Below are 21,395 nucleotides of genomic sequence, written 5' to 3' on the forward strand. Positions count from 1 at the left end.
TCCATAAAGAGGGATACGATTCTCTCCCTCACACTCTCGAACAGTAAACTTCATCATAAGAAAACGAGGAATGGATTTCACATGAAAGTGAAAGGCCTTGGACTCTTCTGCAAGCAAAACAAGGTGTTAATTTTAATCTATGCCTCCACCACTTCCATTCAGCTACCTCATTTCATGAAACACCGGAAAACAAAACAAAGAAGATCAAACATTGAGAAACCTAGTACTGAAACTGAAACACCACTTCAAAGTATAACAGAATCAGATAGTTTTAGTTACACTATATATACATATATATTACTCTATATATGTATTCCTTGTTAGGGGTTAAATTTTTACACTAACCATAGATAAATCAGCATAAATAAATAAATATATATATATATATATAAAGCGCAAGCAGAGATAATTTCCTTAAAAATAAAGATAGATAATATGAGTATGAATTGGAAAAAAAATGATGAGAATTATACTATACGGAAGTAGTAGCAGTAGTAACATTAGGAATAGCAGTAGGAGCATCAGTAACGGGAGCTCCGTTAGTAGGGTTATTAGAAGTAGTGGTGGTTACAGTAGAAACCGTGGCGGTGGTGACAGTGGTGGAGATAGTGGTTGTGGTTCTCTTGCGCTTCTTCTTCTCGTAGGGAATTCCTCGTGCTTTGGCCTGGGCTTCCCTTACCTCTCTGAGGTAAATTCGGACAGCCCGAGTGGCGAAGGGATTGGATTCGGGACGGCCTCCGTTTTCTTCAAAGGCCGCCCTGAGTCGTCCGATTAGGGCGTCGAGGCTGCCCCAGGCCTGCTTCAGAGGGCAGGCGCAAGGCGCTGGAGGGTTGGGGTGTCCGAAATAAGGACACCCCGAAATATGCACCTTAGTCTTCCCGAACTGGTCGAGGTACTTGAGAAACTCGATCACGTGCGCCCCACTGCACCGCGCCAACGTCAATGGCGGCTTGTGGTTCCGCAGGTACTGCAAGAACGTGTTCCAGTCCCGCCGCTTCTGCGATTCGTAGCGGCTTGGCACCGCCTGAGGTCCTGACCCCTCGGCCTGCAGAGCTGGTGCTGATCCCTCGGCCGGAGCCTCGGAGGCGGCGGGCGTTGTGGCTGCACCTGCTGCAGCGTCCATGAGGATGGTGAGGAGTAACAGGAAGCAGAAAGAGGTCGTTGGATTGGGGAAATGGAGAGAAGAGAAGAGAAGAGAAGAGAAGAGAAGAAAAGAGAAGAGGGAGCAGAAGAGAGAAGGGTTAAATAAATATATTTGTTTATGTGTTGTGTTATTGAGGGTTGAGGGAGAGAGAGAGAGAGAGAAAGATTGGGTGATGGGACGTAAAAAAGGCGAGTTGAATGAATTGAATGAATGAGAGGGAGAAGGTGTTTGGTTGAGTGATGCTGGTGGGGGCGAGTGAAGAGCGTTTTGCACAGTGTTCACAAATTCACATGGTGGCCCCTCTTGACATGACCACTTTACTATTCACCACCTTGGCCCCTCCCCTCCCTCCCTCCCTCCATTTTTTCATCTCTTAATAACCATTTTTCTATCTCACAAACCAATAATCTTCGCTCCTCGCTCGCTTAACAATAACTACACGTCACATTATTAAGATGCTGCATAAACTTCCCACTGTTAAATAATGCCTCTCTCTGGTTTTTCAACTTGCAACACTTCATATTGCGCCTGCCCTCGCTAGATCCCATCACTAATAAATGGAGTCTTCAACTAGTCAAATATTTCATGCTAGCCCCTCCTCTTCTTCATCTTCTTCTTTCAATTTGTAATCTTATATTCCATGTATCACACACTAGTGATAGACGATATAAAATATAAAAAAATCCGTATAATTTCAAAAATGTATGGTATAGAAACAATTTTATGTGTACAAGATATATTAGTTTTTTTTTTTTAATTAAAAGATATTTTTTTAACTAGTTTAAAAGGGTTTGTTTATTATTTTTTTAATCATAATAAAAATGTATACAATAAATTTGAATTTTTAGAAAATTAATATATATATATTTTTTAAATTATGTTAGAATCGTGTTAAAATTGTCAAAAATTTAATAAATATTTTCTGAATTAAACACTTCACCGACACAAATATCAGTGTCTAATATGTTGAGTATGAAATCAAGACCAATTGGGTTGGGCTGAATATACATGTTTTAGTGAGTGGGCTTAATCATTGTGTCTCTTTATTATCTCTATTTATCTCTATTTAAAGAGAGATCATTGTACTTGTAATTGGGTGCAACAGAATATAATGTAAACCTAATAGTTGCCCGTGTGGATGTAGGTTGCAGTTGACGACCGAACCACGTTAAATCTTGTGTCGTTTATTTTTACAGTTAATTCGTGATTATGTGTTGTTTCCGCGTACGTTTTTCCCATCACAATATGTATATACGAGATAGACATACTATTTAAGAGAAGTATACGAATTTTATAGGATAATCGAAGTGCGTCTTCATTTTTATATTTATAAACTATTGGAATAAATATATTAGCCTCCTACTGTAGTCCCAACGCCTAAGTACAATACTCTTTTTTTTTTAATTTCTAAAATTGTTTTCTTCTGCTTTTTAAATTTATGTCGAATATTCAGTTGTTGTCTGCCCTTCGTCTTTGCCTTCTTCAATAATGCCCTTTGCTTCAGTTTATTTGTTTTTTTTTTACATTTAAATAATTAAGTGCAGGAAAAAAAGTGTACTAAACCCAAAAACAGAGAGTGAGAGAGAGAGAGAGGAGATTCTTTTCCAATTGTTGAAGCCAATGGGGAAGAAGATGGTGATTATTTTTTCCCCATTGTTTTACAAAGTTAACTTGCTACTACAACTACTACTATAAATGAACTAATCCAGTGAGACAAAGTAACAACTTACATTATTTATTCAGAATAATACTATACATTTAGGAAGAGTAATTATAGTTTCTATTCAATTTAAAGATAATTATTCCATGAAATCAAGTTATACGACTCCATAAGTATGCTTAAAAAACCTCACTCTCTAACACTATTTCAAATTCAAATAAACAATACTTTGAATATTATATTACATTTGTTGCATTAGTTATAAGTAATGAAATAAAAATATCTGTATTTTCTAATGTCACGCACGTGTATCTTTATAGAACCTAATTTTGAAACAGTGCATTATAAAACAATAAAATATTGTTTTTAAATATTTAATGTAATTATATATATCGAAATTCAAAATTATTAATTAAACAGAAACGATTCGGGCTAGTTAACAAGTTCCCCTCGTAATTAAATATATATTTTTTTAGTTATGGAATGAATAATAAGTTTGTGTTAAATTTGTTTATTTTAATTTTATTTGTCACATTCATGAATCAGTAGCATATAGGTTATTAGTCCATTTATTTCAATTTATAATGTATGACGTCAATTCGAATATATGATTAGAATTAAGAAGGAGAATGGAGGGTAAAGTGTTTTTCCATTTGTAACTATGGCAGCATACACAAATTGAAATTAAATTTAATCAAGTGTGTTTAAGTTTTTAGCTAACCTCACTTTTTAATGAATGAAAAAATGCATTCATAATATAATTGATTTTTTATATTTACTAGCAGTAAATAAATAATATAATATTATAAACTAAATAAACTATATATAAATTGTATTTTGATATCATTTATTTTAATTACAACTTAACGAATCTATATTAAAATAAATTTACATTTTCATTCGTTTCTTTTAATATTTTAATTTGAAATAAGATATTATTATTGAAGCAATAGTATTTTTTTCATGTCATCGGAAATTCAAAATAAAATTAAAAAATATATTAGAAACCATCTTGTATTTCAATATTTTAATCAAAATTAAAATAACCCTTTTAATAATATCTCGAAAATTAATATTTTAGAAAATATTCTCTAAAAATTATTGCATCAATTATAATACCTTATTTTAGTACTGAGGTTTCCTTTCCAAATTTAGTATCTTATAACTTTTTAGTGTTAAGTTAAAAATATCATTGAAAATGATTGATTATATTTATTAGCAGAAAAAAACTGGTGACATACTAAGAAAAATCATTACATCAATAGTAATATTTTATTTCTGTAACTAAAATATCCAAATAAAAATAAATTTTAAATTTTATAATAGAAAAAACAATTAATACGAGGTGAAAAGATATAAGAGATTAAGAGTATTAAAAGTATAAATTAATTAGTATTTATTTGATTTTATTATATTATTTTTTTACTAGTGTTAAATGCACATACTTTTTTATTTTACACATATTTATATTTATATTTTTTTAAAATATATTTTTAAAGACTTTTATCTTATAAGATAAAAGTGTGAATTTATTAATAGGTAATTATGTTTAATATATATTTGAGATGGTTTTTGAATTTAAATGGAATATAATAGTTGTATTTTAAATTAGGGGTGAGAATAGAATTTGGGGTGGTATTTATAGTAAATAATTAGGTTAAGGTTGTTGAGCTTTAGACTTAAATTAACAGAGGTGATTTTTGTAAATTGGAGGTGGTGTAAGTAGAAATTATAAGGTTATTAACTAGAGTAAAATGAATTATTTATTCTCCTCTCTATTTCATCTTCTCTCTAAAACCCATGGACTTAGCCAATGGGCTTTTTCCCATGGCAATATTCTTACCTCTATTATGAAATTATTGGCTATAAGATAGTTGTCAACAAGCATATAATACAAATTGTGAAGTATAGCCTATGGTAAGTTTTTCAATTCTCTTTTATCTTTCTAGCCTTGCATACATGTTTGGATTGTGGAGAGAAATGAATTTTTGTTGACTTTTAGATTATGGTAGGATGTTTGATGGTTAACATTCCAAGCTTATACGTGATCAAGGAAATATTAAAGTACTTTTAGCTTCATCATCTTCTTCAACTTATAAATACCTTGAGTATAATGAATCCAAAATTAGGAAACTAACTTTGTTCTAAATTTCATGTTAGGTTATGAGTGAATTAGTGCATTTAGATTGTAAAAATGAGATTGTATGTGAAATTAAGTGGTATTATAGTTCAATTCGATTGAGTATAACAAGATTTCAATATAATACTCTAGTATAGTGAGTCACAAATTTGATCAAAAAGTACCTTGAGTTGTCTTAATCATAGTTTGGTATTTTAGTTGGTGAAATTGGAGTCAAACTAGTTTAAATAGATTCTAACTTGGACAGAAAACAAAAATTGAAGTTTTTTTTTTTTGTGTAGTTCACTTGACAATTTTAAATTTGTTCAATTATTCTTAATTTTGCTCAACCATTTTCATTTCGCTTAGCAAAATTTAGCTTTGTAACTCAAAATCAAGTTTTTCCCTTTTAGAGACATTCCATTGAGCACTTTGATGTCCACCAATGGAATGTGACACATTCGCTTAACGAATGTCTAGTTGTTCAAAAAAATTGGCTTACAAAAAGTTCCATATTTTCTCTTTGAAGTGTCTTCATTCAATGGTTTATAATTCACTTAACAAATTCAAGGCAGTGAAATTGAAATTTTAGTGATTAACCCAATAAAATAAGAATTCACTCAATAAATTCACCTCCAAACATCAACATGACAAGTATAAATAGTCTCAAGCAAATTCTCTTTCACATAATAGAGTTGAGTGAATTCCTTATTGCTCAAGGCATAAGGATCACAAACTAATTTTTTCACCATTATTGCTTTCGTGTCATTCTTTTCCTTCCTTTTTACCATCTTCTCCCAATTAAGTCATTATTTTCGGTGATTCGTTCTCCTATTTCATTTTTCTTCCTCTATATAGTGCAAAATGAAACTTTCTAAGAAAATAGAGTTCTTAAAATGTGAGACCTTCACAACTGAAATTCTTGCCTAAAATAGGTGTACACTGCAAGAAAATCATCAAATAAAAATAAATTTTAGAGATAAAAAACAATTACTTACTATATTGGCTAAATTAGATATTATTTTGGACACTAAAAAAATTATTGGTATCTAATTAACTACCAAGGTTTTAACTACCAACTTTAGAATCTAAATAATTTATAGTTAAAACCTTAGTAGTTAATTAGATATACATGTATAAACTATTTATCAATAATAAAAATTAATTTAGATACCAATAACTTTTTAGTCTCTAAAATAATATCTAATTTAGTCAATATAACAACTAATTATTTTTTGTCTCTAAAATTTGTTTCTATTTAATGATTTTCTAATAGTGGTATTTTTTGAATTACTTTATTTGAGTTTTGTTTAAATTTTTATATTCTCTTTATTAAAATATAAGTTATAATAGATTGAGATTTTTGAGCTTGATTTATGCTTTCATGAATTATTTAAGAAATAAAATTATAAAGTATACTTGTTAAAGTTCTTATCACTTAAAGTATTCAAGTAATCGTAATTGAATAACTTTGAAATATAAATCTTGTAAGACTTATAATTGTTGGAGATTCCTGACATAAATAGAAAATACGCATATCAAAATATTTGCAGTTTTCATATTTGAGTTAACTATTAGACCAACATGATGATAAAATAACAATTAAAGAAATTTTAGCAACACACTTACTTCATGAGTTAAATTATACTATTTTATTTACATTGAAATATGATTTACATATTACCTTTTATGTACTAGAATTTGAAATATATTATCATAGGGCAATTTACTTTTATTTCTTTTAATACTCACTAAATATATCTCTAGTCTAGAGTTATGTATTCCATAAAATTGGTTCATAAATAATTAGTATAGTTTTAAAAAATGAATCAGAACTTGAAGTTTTGGATGCAACTCCTGAAGTTGCTTAGTTTTATCTTCTATTTCGGTTTTTTTTTTATAGATTTTCTTGAAGTTGATGAACATAATAAAGTTGTTGTAGTAGGTCCTTTCACTTTTGTAATATAGTACCATAATTTTGTTGTATTAACTCGTTCAAATCAAATATATCTATGCATAACATTACCAATATTATATAAATATTTTTTATCTTAAATTTTATTATTCACACACTAAAAAAAAAAAATCATATTAATAATGATAAAATTTATTATATATAATGTCATTTATCACCATCATTGTATATGTGACTGTCTCACACCATCATAAATCTTACTGCCAAAAAGTGTAAAGTAGTGGTACCACTTTAATTGCCACAATATTTTCATTTAATATAATATAAAACAACAATAACTTAAACCAACAAATAATATTGTTTGAAATTATTTTAATTTTTTTTATTAAAAAACACTTAATTAATGTATTTAATATAACATATGAGTACAAGGTCGTGAGAAAATTAAGTATATATGAAATAAGATTTTTTAGGAGTTGATTTTCATTAAATTATTAATAGAATAAGATTTTGGAAAAACTTTTTTTATAATATTGGTTTTGGAACAAAGAATATGTAATTCTGTTTAGTCTTCTAGGTTTAGTTAAAGGTCTTCTTTATTAAACCTTCTACATGTAATAGGATTCGAACATCCCTCAAGTGTTTATATGATTTTATTTATTATTTTTTAATAAAAAATAATGTAAAATTATAAATAATAAAAGATTAATATATGTTTTTAATTAGGAAAAGTATTGATAAGATATTCATCCTTAATCTTAATCATATAAATTAAGTATATAAATTAAGTGTGTATGTTCTAATTTTAGAACATCAATTAAGTGTGTATCTATATACTTCTTTTTTTGGCTTATGCAACTTAAGTCGTCTTTCTTATTTTTGTTCTCTTTATTCACATAAAGGTTTTTCACTTCCCACAGTCACTCTCTAAGAAGCCAACACCACCCTCATAACAAAACCCTTATGTCGTGAAACAAATAAATGTTCTATATTCACTTTCTACATGAATTATATAAAGAAATTGTCCTTTTGTATTGTATTTGAGTCAAACATAAAATATTCAATATCAATTTTAGAAATCAATTCATATGATATATTCATTTTCTAGATCGATTGATAATTAATATAGAATTTTTTCCACTCTTCAAATCGAACATAGTTATACAATCGTTGTAATAATCAATATAAAAAGTAATTTAAAAAAATGATTATCAGTAATTATATATTTGATTGACAAATTTTCAATTTTCACGTATTTTACCACCTAGATTTATTTTTTCTTTACATTGTGCCGTCCTATTTCTTAAATGTTTAGCATTTTACCATTATATTATTAAAAAACCACGTTGCTTTATAAAAAAAAATTGTGATAGAATGTTGACTTTTTAAAGGTTTTGAATTGATAAATATAATAAATAAACTTGCAAGAAAAAAAATTTGGATCACGTGAAACGATAATAGTTAAATAGTAACACATATTTTTAAGCCACGATAAATAAAATCAAATTTAAGACTCATTCAAATCTCACATTTAAAAGGCAAACTCTTGAAGCTATTTCAGGTTTTAGATGTTTGCATGAATCATGAGTGCTGCTTTCCTTGCAAAAGTGTTTTAGCAATCCATTCAAAATGAGAATCATTGATTTCTAAAATTGTGAAACCAAATTATTTTCCATCACATTCAATTATGGAATCAAACTTATGCCATATAAAGGTACAATTAGAATGTGTAAATTAGTTTTCATGGGAAGAAAAATTTGGATGGTTGGAGCTCTAAGCAAGGGATGAGATTGAGATTCAGTTGACTGTTGTTGTCAAGTTCATCTAGTAGTGTAGTTGATATCATCTACTGAATAATAAGTCTAAAAATTATCTTTTTGTTTATGTCGTATTTATAGTATGTAGTGTTTTAATATGATTTACAAAATATCTTGATGGTTATTTACGTGGTTCAATTAAATGTTTGGTCTTGGGTTACTTTTAAGTTACATTCTGATTTTTTTCCTATTCTAACTGATGTATTGATCTATTGGTTTGTATGAGGTTGGTTAAGTGATATAATTTTGTCAGGTAGTTCTAGAGTTAGTGTTGTGAGGGTTGTCAGAATCTGTATAAGAGTTGGATCATCCTGAAGTGATTCATATTTAATTTATTGTTGATAAAAAAAAATTATGTGGTTCAATTCTATTTTGTATTAGCTAAATTAATGTATTATGAGTTTTTATTATGTATTTATTTTGTTTAGATGTTTTTTTACTCATAAGTATAGTAAGTGGAGGAGATACATATTTAATCTAAGTGGTAGAATTTTGTTAATTTTTTCTATAAAAGGATTAGAATACTCAATATTTTCATTTATTCTATTCTTTCTACTCATAAAAGAAAGATAAAAAGAGTTTAAATTGTCAAAAAAAAATCAATATATGAGAAAAAATTCTGATACTAAATTTAACGAGTGCATGGAGCATGTGTAGCTTTTTGGTTTATGTCCCTACTTAGTGTGTAACGAATGATGAAAAGGCACTAAGTAGTTGTTCCTTCCTTTGAGGGCATTAAGGAGATGATGAAATGGTCACCACTTTTTTAAATGGTGAGAACTATTATTGCTATCACTCCTTAGTTTATTGTATTTCTCTTCATCTTCTTCCTCATACCATATATGCATCTTCGTCTCATCTTTTAAGAAGAACAAAAAAACACTACATTTACCATATATGCATTTTTAATTTTTAATACTTTCCTAGACTCAATCAATTTTCACAAACTAGTATTTTAAGCCCTACCTCAAACAAGATAAATATATATTTTTCATATAATTAAAATGTTTAATAAATATATTTAGATATATAAATTATATTTTAATATATATAATGAGAGAGAGATATTTGTTTTAACATTACAAGAAAGTCATGAAACAGAAACCAATTTTATAGACAATAAATAATTAGTTGTTATACTAATTAAATTAGAGATCATTTTAGAGACTAAAATTTTTGTTGGTTTCTAAATTAATTTCTATTATGGTTTAATAGTTTATAAATTGGTATCTAATTAGCTACCAAGGTTTTAACTACCAATTATTTATATTCTAAATTTGGCAGCAAAAATCTTGATAGCTAATTAGATACCAATTTAGAAATATTTAACAATAATAGAAACTAATTTAATTTTTTTTTTAAGTCTTTAAAATGATATATAATTTAGTTACTATAGCAACTAATTATTTTTTATCTCTAAAATTGGTTTTTATTTACTGATTTTCTTGTAGTGTAATTATTTACATTAAAAAAATACTAAATTCAAAATAAAAGAAAATTCATATATAACTGATTAAAAATGATAAATAAATTTTTATCAATAAAAAATAATAAATAAATAGAGATCACGAGAAATGATAAACCATTATAAATACCAAATTTATCATAAGAGATAGATGATTGAAAAGATTAAATAAATTTAAGAATAATATGTGAAATCAAAGAGGAGAAGATAAATATTGAAACATCTAATTGAAAGAGATAGAATAATATTTAAATTAGTTGATTTAAGAATAATTATTACCAAGAAATTTAATTTACATGCAAAATTTTCCTCACTTGACAATTAAATATTATCTAAACATGAATATATAAATTAGGAATGATATAGAATTAAGTGTAAAAAGAAAATATTGGATGAATAAATATACCCTAAAGTTTGGTGGAAGGTAGAGGTAGGATAAGGGTGAGGCCTATGAAAATAAGAGTGTGCAGGGTACTAAATCGGGTAGGTAGCCCTTGCTTGGGAATTAATGTTCCCTCAAAAGGGCAATAGTGATTGAAATGACTCATTGCACAAAATTAGAAATATCACAATTCTAAAGAAACATAAATTGCAATTACATATATAACACTGTATACTATAATATATAACAATAAACAATCATTCATTCTATTCTATTGCTCTATCCAATTATGGGAACCCTAACTATCATATATTTAACATTCTCTTCTCATTCTTTCGTGGACGTCTCAGCTACGATTTTTCTAGCGTGCCAAACACTACTTAACTTCATTCATACATTTTATTTACTTTAGTAAGACATGGTTCAAAATTAAGTTTAAGAAATATTTTAATCCTATACACACAAAATATGATATAAATGATTTTCTATTTTTTTTAAAAAAGTAGTAAAATAAAACTTTTTATATAGTTTCTCATATATATATATTAAACTAATTTATTTATTTAAGACACGTTTGGACACTAAATTTAAACACCTTCATGATTAAGATTTGAACTTTGATTTATTATATTATAAGAAACTAGTTTCTTCGACTAGTTATTAATTAATTATTGAAAAAATACTTCCAATCATTAATGAAAAGGTGTTATTAGACTATCGAGGAGAGAAAAAAAAAAGTACTTAATCCATATAAATCAATCTATAAACAATTACGTTAATAATTAATTTTGTATATTCATAATTACAATTTCTCCTAATGATATTTAAATTTAGTAGGAAATTTGTTTCGATATCAATCTGTTGGTATAATATCAGTAGATTCAATCATAATATTATATTAGAGTTTGAAAAATACTTCTAAAAGAATAAAGAGTGAATGTTGTATTGAAATTGACATTGACATCGAATACTAATCGATATGAGATTATGTTCAGACATCGAATACTGATCGATATGAGATTATTGAACATACTGAAACAAGTTCTAAGGGTTATTTTTATAATCACTTTTTCATTTTCATACACAATATCAATATTTTAACTTTAAATTTATTAAGATAACATCATTAAAGTCAATCATCGTAACTATTGTTCGTTTAGAGTTTGGAACTCCATATGTTTTATTCTTAAAAGACGTTTAAGATTATTAATATTAACTGTTTTTTGTTTAGCTATAAAATAACTATAATTTTTTATTATTATAACCAAACTTTTTACAAGAATGGAGTTATTAGTTTTTATCAATTCAAAAATTATATAAATAATAAGTTAGATATGTTGAAAGACAAGTGTAACCAACCTTCTATAGTTTGACTATTTAAGAAATGGTGTAACCAAACTAATAAAGGGAATGACAAAACTCTCAAAGTGCCCCATTGCACTCTTTCACGTGACAACTAAACTTAATAAAGAGAAATACATTTAATATTTTTTTTTTTAAAAATGGAACTAAAAGTATAATTTTAATAATAACAATCGAACCAATTTGAGAATAAATAAAGAGTTGGATGAAGTAAATTATTAAATCTTATACAATTAAATAAATTTTACATATATTTTGTGTCCTCTCCTGTGACATAAAATTGTTTTTTAATTTTATCCAAATTTTATATCATACCGGTGCTTGTTTGTAGTATGAAAATGATTAAAATGAGTTTTTAAGTGAAATTGATTCAATTTGAGGTTCCACTTCATTCATTCGTAGATATCAGATCGCAATCAAAATAACAACGAATTTTTGAAAGAAACTATTAATCTTAAAAAAATTAACAATAATTTCATATACAAAATATCAATTCCAATTATATTTATATTACAAATATCTAAATAATCTAAGAATTTGAACAAAAGAAAAAAAAAATCAGTTTTATGTTATAATACAGAAAAAAAAAATTTAATTCATTAAATAATTGGTAGTATATTCCTAACTTCACAATTTCCAAGCTATTATTGAGGTAGTAATTAATGATTAAGTTATGTGTGGGCTAATAATAATAGTTATAGTGTTAGTTGAGAATGTGATGTAGAAAGATGAGAAAGAAAAAAAAATGATTAAATTTTTGAAAGAGATTGAGAAGTGAGAAAAGGGATTTGAAGAAGAGATAGATGCGAAATGGATTAACAACAACAACGACTAATGAGAATACATTCTAAGATTTGGGAAATCCGAATCTATGGAAAATAGATAGCATTTCATCTAAATTTGACCCATCAAATTATATTAAAGGATTCTTAACATCTTATTCTTCACTACATCATATTCTAATTAAATCTTCTGCATTATTAATCAACTTATAGCCACACAATTAAATTATATATATATTTTAACAAGCTAAGTATTAGTAATTCTTCAAAATAATAACTAATATTGTTCATAACCTTCACTCCAAAATTTACTAGATGGGATCTAAAATTCAATCAATTGTAAGTATTATAATTCATACAAAATATTTTAACTTTTCAAAATAATCAAAGAATATATATGATAGATAATTTTTTAAGACAACATTATACGTCTTTCCTAAATTTAGTATAGAAATTAGTATTTTGTATTAGTTTTTTCAAATTTCTTATCAATATAATTAATATAATAACTAACTTTTTTTTTTAAATTAATTTTTATTTAATGATTTTTTAATAATGTATATAACCCTTTATAGCCTTCTGACTAGAAGTTTGTCAAATTTACAGTGAGAAAAACATTCGAGAAAAAAGAAAAAATATGTATGTAGAGATAAAATATTCATTAGCAAAATTTAAGTCGTCAACCATTTTATATATATATATATATATATATATAACGTAAATTTGATCACTGACAAGGCTAGTAAGTGAATTTTAATCCTTAATTTATCAAAAAAAGTAAATAGAATATTTAATTTTAAATTAAAAGTATTTATAATTTAATAATAATAAATGCACTTGTTTTTATAATAAAAAATATAAAATAAGATAACATTTGTTTAAAATATAAAAAAAATATATATGACATGTGTATATAGTTAAACTTCTACATAAAACTAATTAATTAATTATATATAACTGAAATAAATAAATAAAATCCAGAGGCCAAACCCACATCTATGCATACTTCTGTCTCTGATTTAGGTCAGGTTTTAATCAGCTAATTGTTGTCTTTTTGCTTTGAGATACATCGTTTTAATGAAATTTGATCTTAAGATCATATATTATTTTTATTAGTAGGGTAAATTAATTTATTTTTGGTTAATAAAAAAATAATAAATTGTGAGATTATAATCATATAAATCTAATTTTGCATTTTGTATTACTGTCCATAATTAGTTCTTAAATGAGACCACTATTTGAGTGTTGTAATAGAGATTATGGGGATGTTTTGGGGTATAGAAATTTGGTTTGATAAAAGTAATGGGCATTAAAATTGTGAGTTTATTATGATAATAATAATTAATATTAATCCAGAGTAGTGGAGGTTTGATTCCTGATCCCGTGATGCATTGTCTAGAATAAAATCAATGGAAGATTTAATATAAAATGTTATTTGGAATAAAAGTACTAATAGTAATGAGGGAAGTAACCCTAGAAAGATTCCACGCCAACAAACATCATAATAATCTATCATTCCATAACCAATTACTTCCCTACTTTTCAAAACCCAATTTCACAAACTCACAAAATTAATCATTCATCACTCACTATGCATGCATCTCCACTTTTTCAACATACATCGCCAAAACCAGAAAACCAAAAGCCCTCTTATATATATATATATATATATATATATATATATATATATATATATATATATATATATGTAATTGTAGTGTTATCTAAGGAGTATATCCCATATAGCTTTCTTACTTAACAAATAATTTTATATTTACACGTGATTTTGGATTATGAAAACTATAAAATTGTTTCTATATCAGTGCAAGAAAACATTTATGTGATGCTGATTATAATATAACAGTTATTAACAACCAACACAGTTTATCTCTATAATACTATGACTTTATAATTATCATAATTATTATCCAAAATATGATATTTAGAACTGTAATAGTTATCTTTCAAAATAAATGTTTTATTTCATTCTTAACCTTTCTCTTTCTCAATGTTTATTTTTCTCTAACCTTTTGAAAATATACATTTTGAAAATATACAAACTTTTCTTTAATTCTTTTTTCGTATTTTTTCTTTCACTTTTGATTTTGTTCCCTCGTTCACTGGAACTCTTCTCATTATGTGCAAATCTTTCTTACTTTGTGCAAATCCTTCCTTCTCACCTCTCATTGCAAACCTCTTTTCTCACTCTCATTAGAAACCCTTCACAATCTCACCACAAACCCCTCTTCTCACTCTCATCGTAAATCTCTATTCTCACTCTCACTGCAAAGCCTTCTCACTGTTCTCAGTCTCATCGCAAACCATCTAACATGTCTCACTCTTCTCATTATCATAGTACCGAGGTGCGAAACTCTTTTCACGGTAATTGTTATTTTTGACCGCCATTATCGACGACAATTGTTGGATCATCGTCCTCCTTGCAACGAGTTCGTTGTTTCATTGTCATAACAATCCTATTTTTTGCTTTGGTATCATATTTCTTGTGTATTTTCCATTGTCTGTAATAATCTATGTCGAATAATATTTTGAAATGTTTGATTGAATATCGAATGATAAATATAATTTATATTTTCATTATCTATAATAACTTATATTGAATATGATTTTGAAATATTGGATTGATCATATATTGTTATATACAATTTTGAGAGATTGACTAAAATGCATGGGTAAAGTATTACATGAGTATTGACAAAATAAATTGTGAAATGCATTGCTAAATTTTTCATACAAAACTAAGAGATTTATGCTGAAAATTCATATTCAATAGATGAAGATATAATTAATTATATTGTAAATATTTATGTATTTACTTTAAATAATAATTAAGTTAAAAATATAATCAATAGATTATTGACGTTTAATTTTTTTTAATATTTATGTGTTTCTTTATTATAGTAAAATAAATAATTTAAATAACAAACAATAATTATACTAATAAGAAATAAATGTATTTAACTTTCTATCTACTTTTATTCATATTATCTAATTTAAACAATTTTATTTTCCAGGTTTTTTTCCATTATTTTTCACTTTTTTCATTTCTCATCTTCTAATAGTATAAATATATGTAACTCTCACAGTACCATTATGATATTAAAAGACGTCAATACCAAAAATAAAGGTTTGTTGTCTTAATCAAAGAAACACATTAATAACAACACTCTAATAGAGTGATACTATTATTAATGCAATACTATTCATAAATATATTATCAGAACACATAAATATAATACAATCACTTTCACGATAAATGAACTGACAATTATACAAAATTGAATATATTAATTTCAGTCTTTTGTTTTGTTGGGAAACACAAGCAGTAGGAATAGCATAGTGATTACCATTCATTCCATGCAGTGAAAAAATAATCTCCCTCTCGAGTGGTTCATGACCATTGAGAAGATTGCCCATACTCAACATTTCTCCAAGATAGGTTAAGGACGTGACTAAAATCATTAAATAACAGGTGAAGAAATTCTTAAATACTATTATAAAGATGCATAATGAAGTTTGTTCTAATACATGTAAACATTTCACTTTCTAAATATAAAAAAATACACAAAATTTGTCAAAATTAAGCCAAACAGTGGACAGAGATGATCTTCCTTAAGAATTTTGGAGTTGACACAAGGTGTAGCTGATACAGGGAAGTCTAATTCCTGTACAATGAATAAACATAATAACATCAGAAGCTTTGCATGCATAATGTCTCAAAACACATGAATTATTAACTTTGTTTAAAAAAATGCAGTGGTCCATCATAATCAAATTCCAAATGAAAAATTGTGCAGCAATTTCTTCGGTAAAATCATATAAACCCACAATGCAGAAATAAGTAAAGGGTAAGACAAGTCAGAAGAAAGTAGCAACACAATGCAGTGCATGATCCATATTTATCCAAAAACAAAATGCAAATCCTTCCACCAAATCTGTTTGACAAAATAACAGAAGCTTGAAACTAACCTTCTTTTTGTTGGAAGAATCAATCCTCTCTTTTCTAGGCTTTTGTATCGATCCTTTATAAGGGTGCAGCAGCCCTAGATAACCAACAAACATGGGAAAATTTACTTGCATGTTCACCAAAACTGAGATACCAAAACAATCAAAATCAGAGCAAAGATGACAAGTCAACCTTAAGCTTCCGAATTGATCCAGTAATTTCTTCACTTAATAAAACTTGAACAGGTGCAGGCTCAAATCTGTTATGACAATGGAATTTATAAACAACATTCATAAAAGTAAGGAACCGTATTTAAGGTACACGTTAAAAAGAAATTCCACAAAAACTTAACTCTAAATTTTACTTGAACAAAACTACAAATGGAGTTAATAATGGTTTACTAAAATGTTGAATAGCAGTTAACAACTCACTCATCCCCTGAACTATGGGAAGAGAAGTAAATTAAGATAAACACAAAAGACTACTTACTTGTGCTTTCCTATGCGAGGTGGGCGTGTCTTTAACATCTCCTGTTTAGCAACTTTTCGCCTAAGATGTTTCTTCTTCTTTTCCTCCTCTTCTTGCTCAATTTCCTGAATAATGTCGGGTATGCTGTAACCAGAAAACAAAATATGCTTAAAAAAACGTTTTTTTGTTGTGGCACAGTGTGAAAAAGAGGGATGATATTACCTATCAATTTCCTTTGACAACTCCTTTATCTTCTTAGCTTCTGCTTCTTTTTTAAGTTGTTCTTTCCGCCTAGCTCTCTTATTCAACACAACTTTGGTCACTCTTTTTTTTTTAATAGGCCTGTCCAATGATTATTCAAACAATCAGACGACCATAAATTATTGGTTCAGAAAATAAAAAACTACAACTATTATTGGGTGCAAACACACTATGTAGATATAATACAGTATTCAAAAATGGAGATTGTGTAAGAAATCAATAGCATTTAGACAGTGTATACCAAAAATAGCATCGTGTAATAAGCATCAAAGAAACTTCATTAACATTAGCAAGAGAAACTATTGAGAACATGTTAAGGATCAAAGGTAATGTATATTGTCAAAAGGAATATGGAGAAAAATATGTGGTTCATAAACAATATTTAAACAAAGGCAGTCCAATTAATTAAAATTTAAGATACTAACTTTTTCTCTGATGCAGAATCTTCATTTTCATCCTCATTTTCAGGATTACTATCATCATCGTCATCCCCATCATCCACATCAAGAAAATACATCTGACAAAAAAGTAGATTGTTGACAAAGTAGAACCAATCACATAATCCATACAAACTCAAGTACCTCTATAAAGCATAATAAATGTGAAAAACATTTTCAACTCACATAATTATATAAATATAAATAAAGAGAACGAGACTCACATCTTCTTCAGCAATAGCTTCTCCAGGAACAGTTAATGGCACAGGTTCAGGCCCCAATTCTTTTTTGTAGACTTTTTGCATTTCTTCCGCAACAGCAGAAGCTAATGTGTCCTGGTTTAACAGTAAAATTTAAAATTTCCATCAAGATGCATGACAAAAAGAAAAAAAAAATGACAGGGGAATGTGCATTTATTCTGAAACTACCTGATGACTTTCATATGAGGGATTGAAAGAACAGCCTGGAGGATCAACTTCTACTGCTGGAATGAGAGTAGGCTTTGATACCTGTTAAGAAGGTAGCCATCAAATTATCAACTACAGCACTGAAAGTACAGAAGATATAGAATGTAATATGAATATGAAATCCATATATTGTTAGAATCACCACTGCTTGAAAATATACCTTTTTCACTTGCTTGTTGTCCTCACCTGCATGATGATATCAAATAAAACCGTGTTTAACATCCATAATTAACACAAAAAGTAACCAAAACTTTAAATGAACAAACGTAGAAGGTACCTTTCTCATTCCATAGATCAAACATGGTAGAATCATCCTGGAAAATATATTAGAAACAAGAAATATCAATAAAACAAATTCAACATAGGGTTTGAGGTGAAGAGCAAAAAAAAATAACCCCTCCTTTTTGTTCACATAGGTTTGCACTTTGTAGCCGACCATTTCAAACATGGCCAGCTCCTACAACTATTCATCCTTTCTGCATTAATGGGCAACATACTGACCTTGGTACCATCTTGAATGACCTCTTTCACATTAGAGACCGTTTTGCGGTTTTTAGAACACTTCTTCAGAATAGAAGATGGCACTGGCTTAACAAACTGGTTTTTCTGTAGCAGGCTATCACAGCGCAGCACTTTCTCCCTGTGCTTCTCAATCTTCCTCTTCACCGCAAGATCTAGAAGTGTAATCACATCATTAAATTAGGCAAACCCAATGTATCCAAGGATGAAAAAAACTATATGTTGTAAACCCCCTCAGGCGAAAAAAATACAGGTTTTCTATAACAAACACCCAAGCAGAAGCATTATAACATAAATCCTCTTTACATAAATATGGTGATATGTATGGTTTTTAATTTCTTTTTAACAAGAAATTACCAAGAAATATGTCAAATGTATGCTATTTTAAAAATCACAGTCATCCCCATCATGTCCAAGTTAATAGGACCACTATGGGCTGAAAAACTCTTCATCTACAATGCATACCAAAAAATCAAACTTGAAACCACAATGATAGAAAAATCCCGCCAATTAATCCATATTCAGTGGTGTCAACGTTAGACTTTAAATTAAAACGAAAATTCTAGCAATTACTTATGTCAAGCTAAAAATTTAATTTGGTGCAAGAAAGGGAGAAAAAACTAACTCTTGGGGAAACAAACACAACACCCATACAACCGACATGTTTCAGATATCTTCACATCTTACCGTATATGTAGCTACTGGTGCTGCAGTAAATTAATAAATTATCTTATGTGACCTTAAAGCCCAAACACCACGTCCTATAGTGTATACTATAATGAAACCTCAATTTCCAACAAAATTGAAAAAAAAAAAGAGCATATTATAATACACAATTTTATGCAAATCATGGTAAAACACTACTAATTATAATCTTTCATCTTCTAATTTTTTTGTTTTGCATAATTTATAAGGGAACACTCACATCAAAACTAGTTATAAAGAAGACGATTTTCAGATACAGGCCAATAGGTACGATAAAAAAAAGCATGCCCAGAAAAGAGAACCTGAGAAAGAAATTACCTTTGGACTTGTCTTCATAAAAGAGGGAATCACTAGAAAGGGCTTGGAGAGAGCCACCAGAAAGAGCGTCCTTCGTTGATTTCTCGAAGAAATCTTCGATCTCTTCGGTGCTGATGTTAGCCCTCCACGCCTTCTTACCCTTCCTTGACCCTTTTGCTTTCTTCCCCATTCTCAACCCAGCAACGCAATGGCTTCACTTCACTTCACGTTTTTGCCGGTGAATTTCAAAGACCAGGGTTTTCGGAAAAAATCACGAATTCACAATGCTGCCGGTGGCGGCAGAAACACAGCGAGGTTTATGTAGTTAACTTGGTTTGCATAGGATGTTGTCGGGCTCTTTTATTTGGGCCTAAAAATAAGCCCAGCCCAATATGATAACCTGCTGTATCTGTCACATAATTTATCTCTCCTAAATAGTAATAATAATAATACTAATAATAACAATATATAATTATAGAAAATAGGAAAAATATATTTAGAAAGGTAAATATATATTATGAATAAATAAATTAAAAGGGTAAGTATATATTTTAAAAAAATAAGTACCTATGAGAAAAGGTGAATTCAATTATGCCTTGGAATTACTATTATGCAGTGTCATCAAACCATAAATGATATTGAGTTATACTATGATGAAGGAAAGCAAGTTTTTTTCCTCATAAACCACTTCCATATCATTTTTATAAATATTATTTGTTTAATCATACTTTTGTTTATCTTATCTAAACTGATATCTAATCTTATCTTATCATTTATAATAACTAACCTTATATTATATCATTTAGATTTAACCACTAATCTACTTTTATGAGTTTAACTATCTGATTTGAAGAATTATTGTTTTACTTTATATATATACACACATACAGTGTGTGTTGATAATTTTTATATTTTATATTTTTTAAAAATATTGAAATCCCATAAAGAAAAACAAAGATGAAAAGATATATTAAAATAAATAAGTGGTCAAAAAATTTAAAAAAATATTCTTAGAAGTACCCTGATTGAAAAATAGCTTATAAATAATCACTCTAATTTTTATATAAAGCGATAGGTTTCTAAAAAACTTTTAAAAATACAGTTTAGAAAGTTAAAAAAATAAATTATAAATCTTGCTTTTTATTATTAAATTAGTTAGTGTGTATTACTTAAAAAAACATAGTGAAAACACTTGTTAATAATAAGAGAAATTTATTGATAAAAAAATCCATAAATTATATTTTGTTGTCCTTTGATTTTTAAAATTTCTCTATCATTCTTGGTACGTGAATCTTAATATTCAAACCAATATTGTAATAAACAATTTACAATATTTTCTCACTTCTAACAAAATAAATAGTTGAAACTTAAGATTATTTATTGGACTGAAAAAGTAGAAGGAAAGTGATTCATTGTCCGGAAAGTGGGCCCTCTGAAAAGAAAAGGAAGAGGAAACAAAAAAAGGCAAGTAATTTGTCACAAAACTGATTGATTCCCCTAATTAACGGGCCAGATAAAGCCCATTATTAATTGATTTATGAAGGATGTGGGCCACATGGCAGACCAGGTACCAACAACTTTGGCCTCCTATCAAGCCCCTTGGGGCCCACATAGTTCAATCAATATGACCA

The 21,395-nt window shown here is 27.8% G+C and overlaps 2 protein-coding genes across 2 annotated transcripts; both read right to left on the reverse strand.

Annotated features, from left to right (window-relative positions):
• Positions 1 to 389: 389 nt before the first annotated feature.
• LOC137825995 (protein LIGHT-DEPENDENT SHORT HYPOCOTYLS 6) lies at positions 390 to 1,414 on the reverse strand. The gene has a single exon (XM_068631830.2). It carries the CDS (start codon positions 1,121 to 1,123, stop codon positions 473 to 475), a length of 651 nt encoding a protein of 216 aa, XP_068487931.1. The 5' UTR covers positions 1,124 to 1,414; the 3' UTR covers positions 390 to 472.
• Positions 1,415 to 16,125: 14,711 nt separating this feature from the next.
• LOC137824255 (Nop53 protein) lies at positions 16,126 to 20,097 on the reverse strand. The gene is made up of 12 exons (XM_068629811.2): positions 19,786 to 20,097; positions 18,745 to 18,917; positions 18,521 to 18,557; positions 18,404 to 18,429; positions 18,205 to 18,285; positions 18,001 to 18,111; positions 17,765 to 17,856; positions 17,301 to 17,420; positions 17,100 to 17,222; positions 16,803 to 16,869; positions 16,634 to 16,707; positions 16,126 to 16,329 (listed from the first exon to the last, which is right to left on the reverse strand). The coding sequence occupies exons 1-12, from the start codon at positions 19,952 to 19,954 to the stop codon at positions 16,323 to 16,325; spliced, it is 1,080 nt and encodes a 359-aa protein (XP_068485912.1). The 5' UTR covers positions 19,955 to 20,097; the 3' UTR covers positions 16,126 to 16,322.
• Positions 20,098 to 21,395: the final 1,298 nt, after the last annotated feature.

Source organism: Phaseolus vulgaris, chromosome 8 (genome assembly GCF_051622355.1).
Source record: "Phaseolus vulgaris cultivar YP4 chromosome 8, ASM5162235v1, whole genome shotgun sequence".
NCBI lineage: Eukaryota > Viridiplantae > Streptophyta > Magnoliopsida > Fabales > Fabaceae > Phaseolus > Phaseolus vulgaris.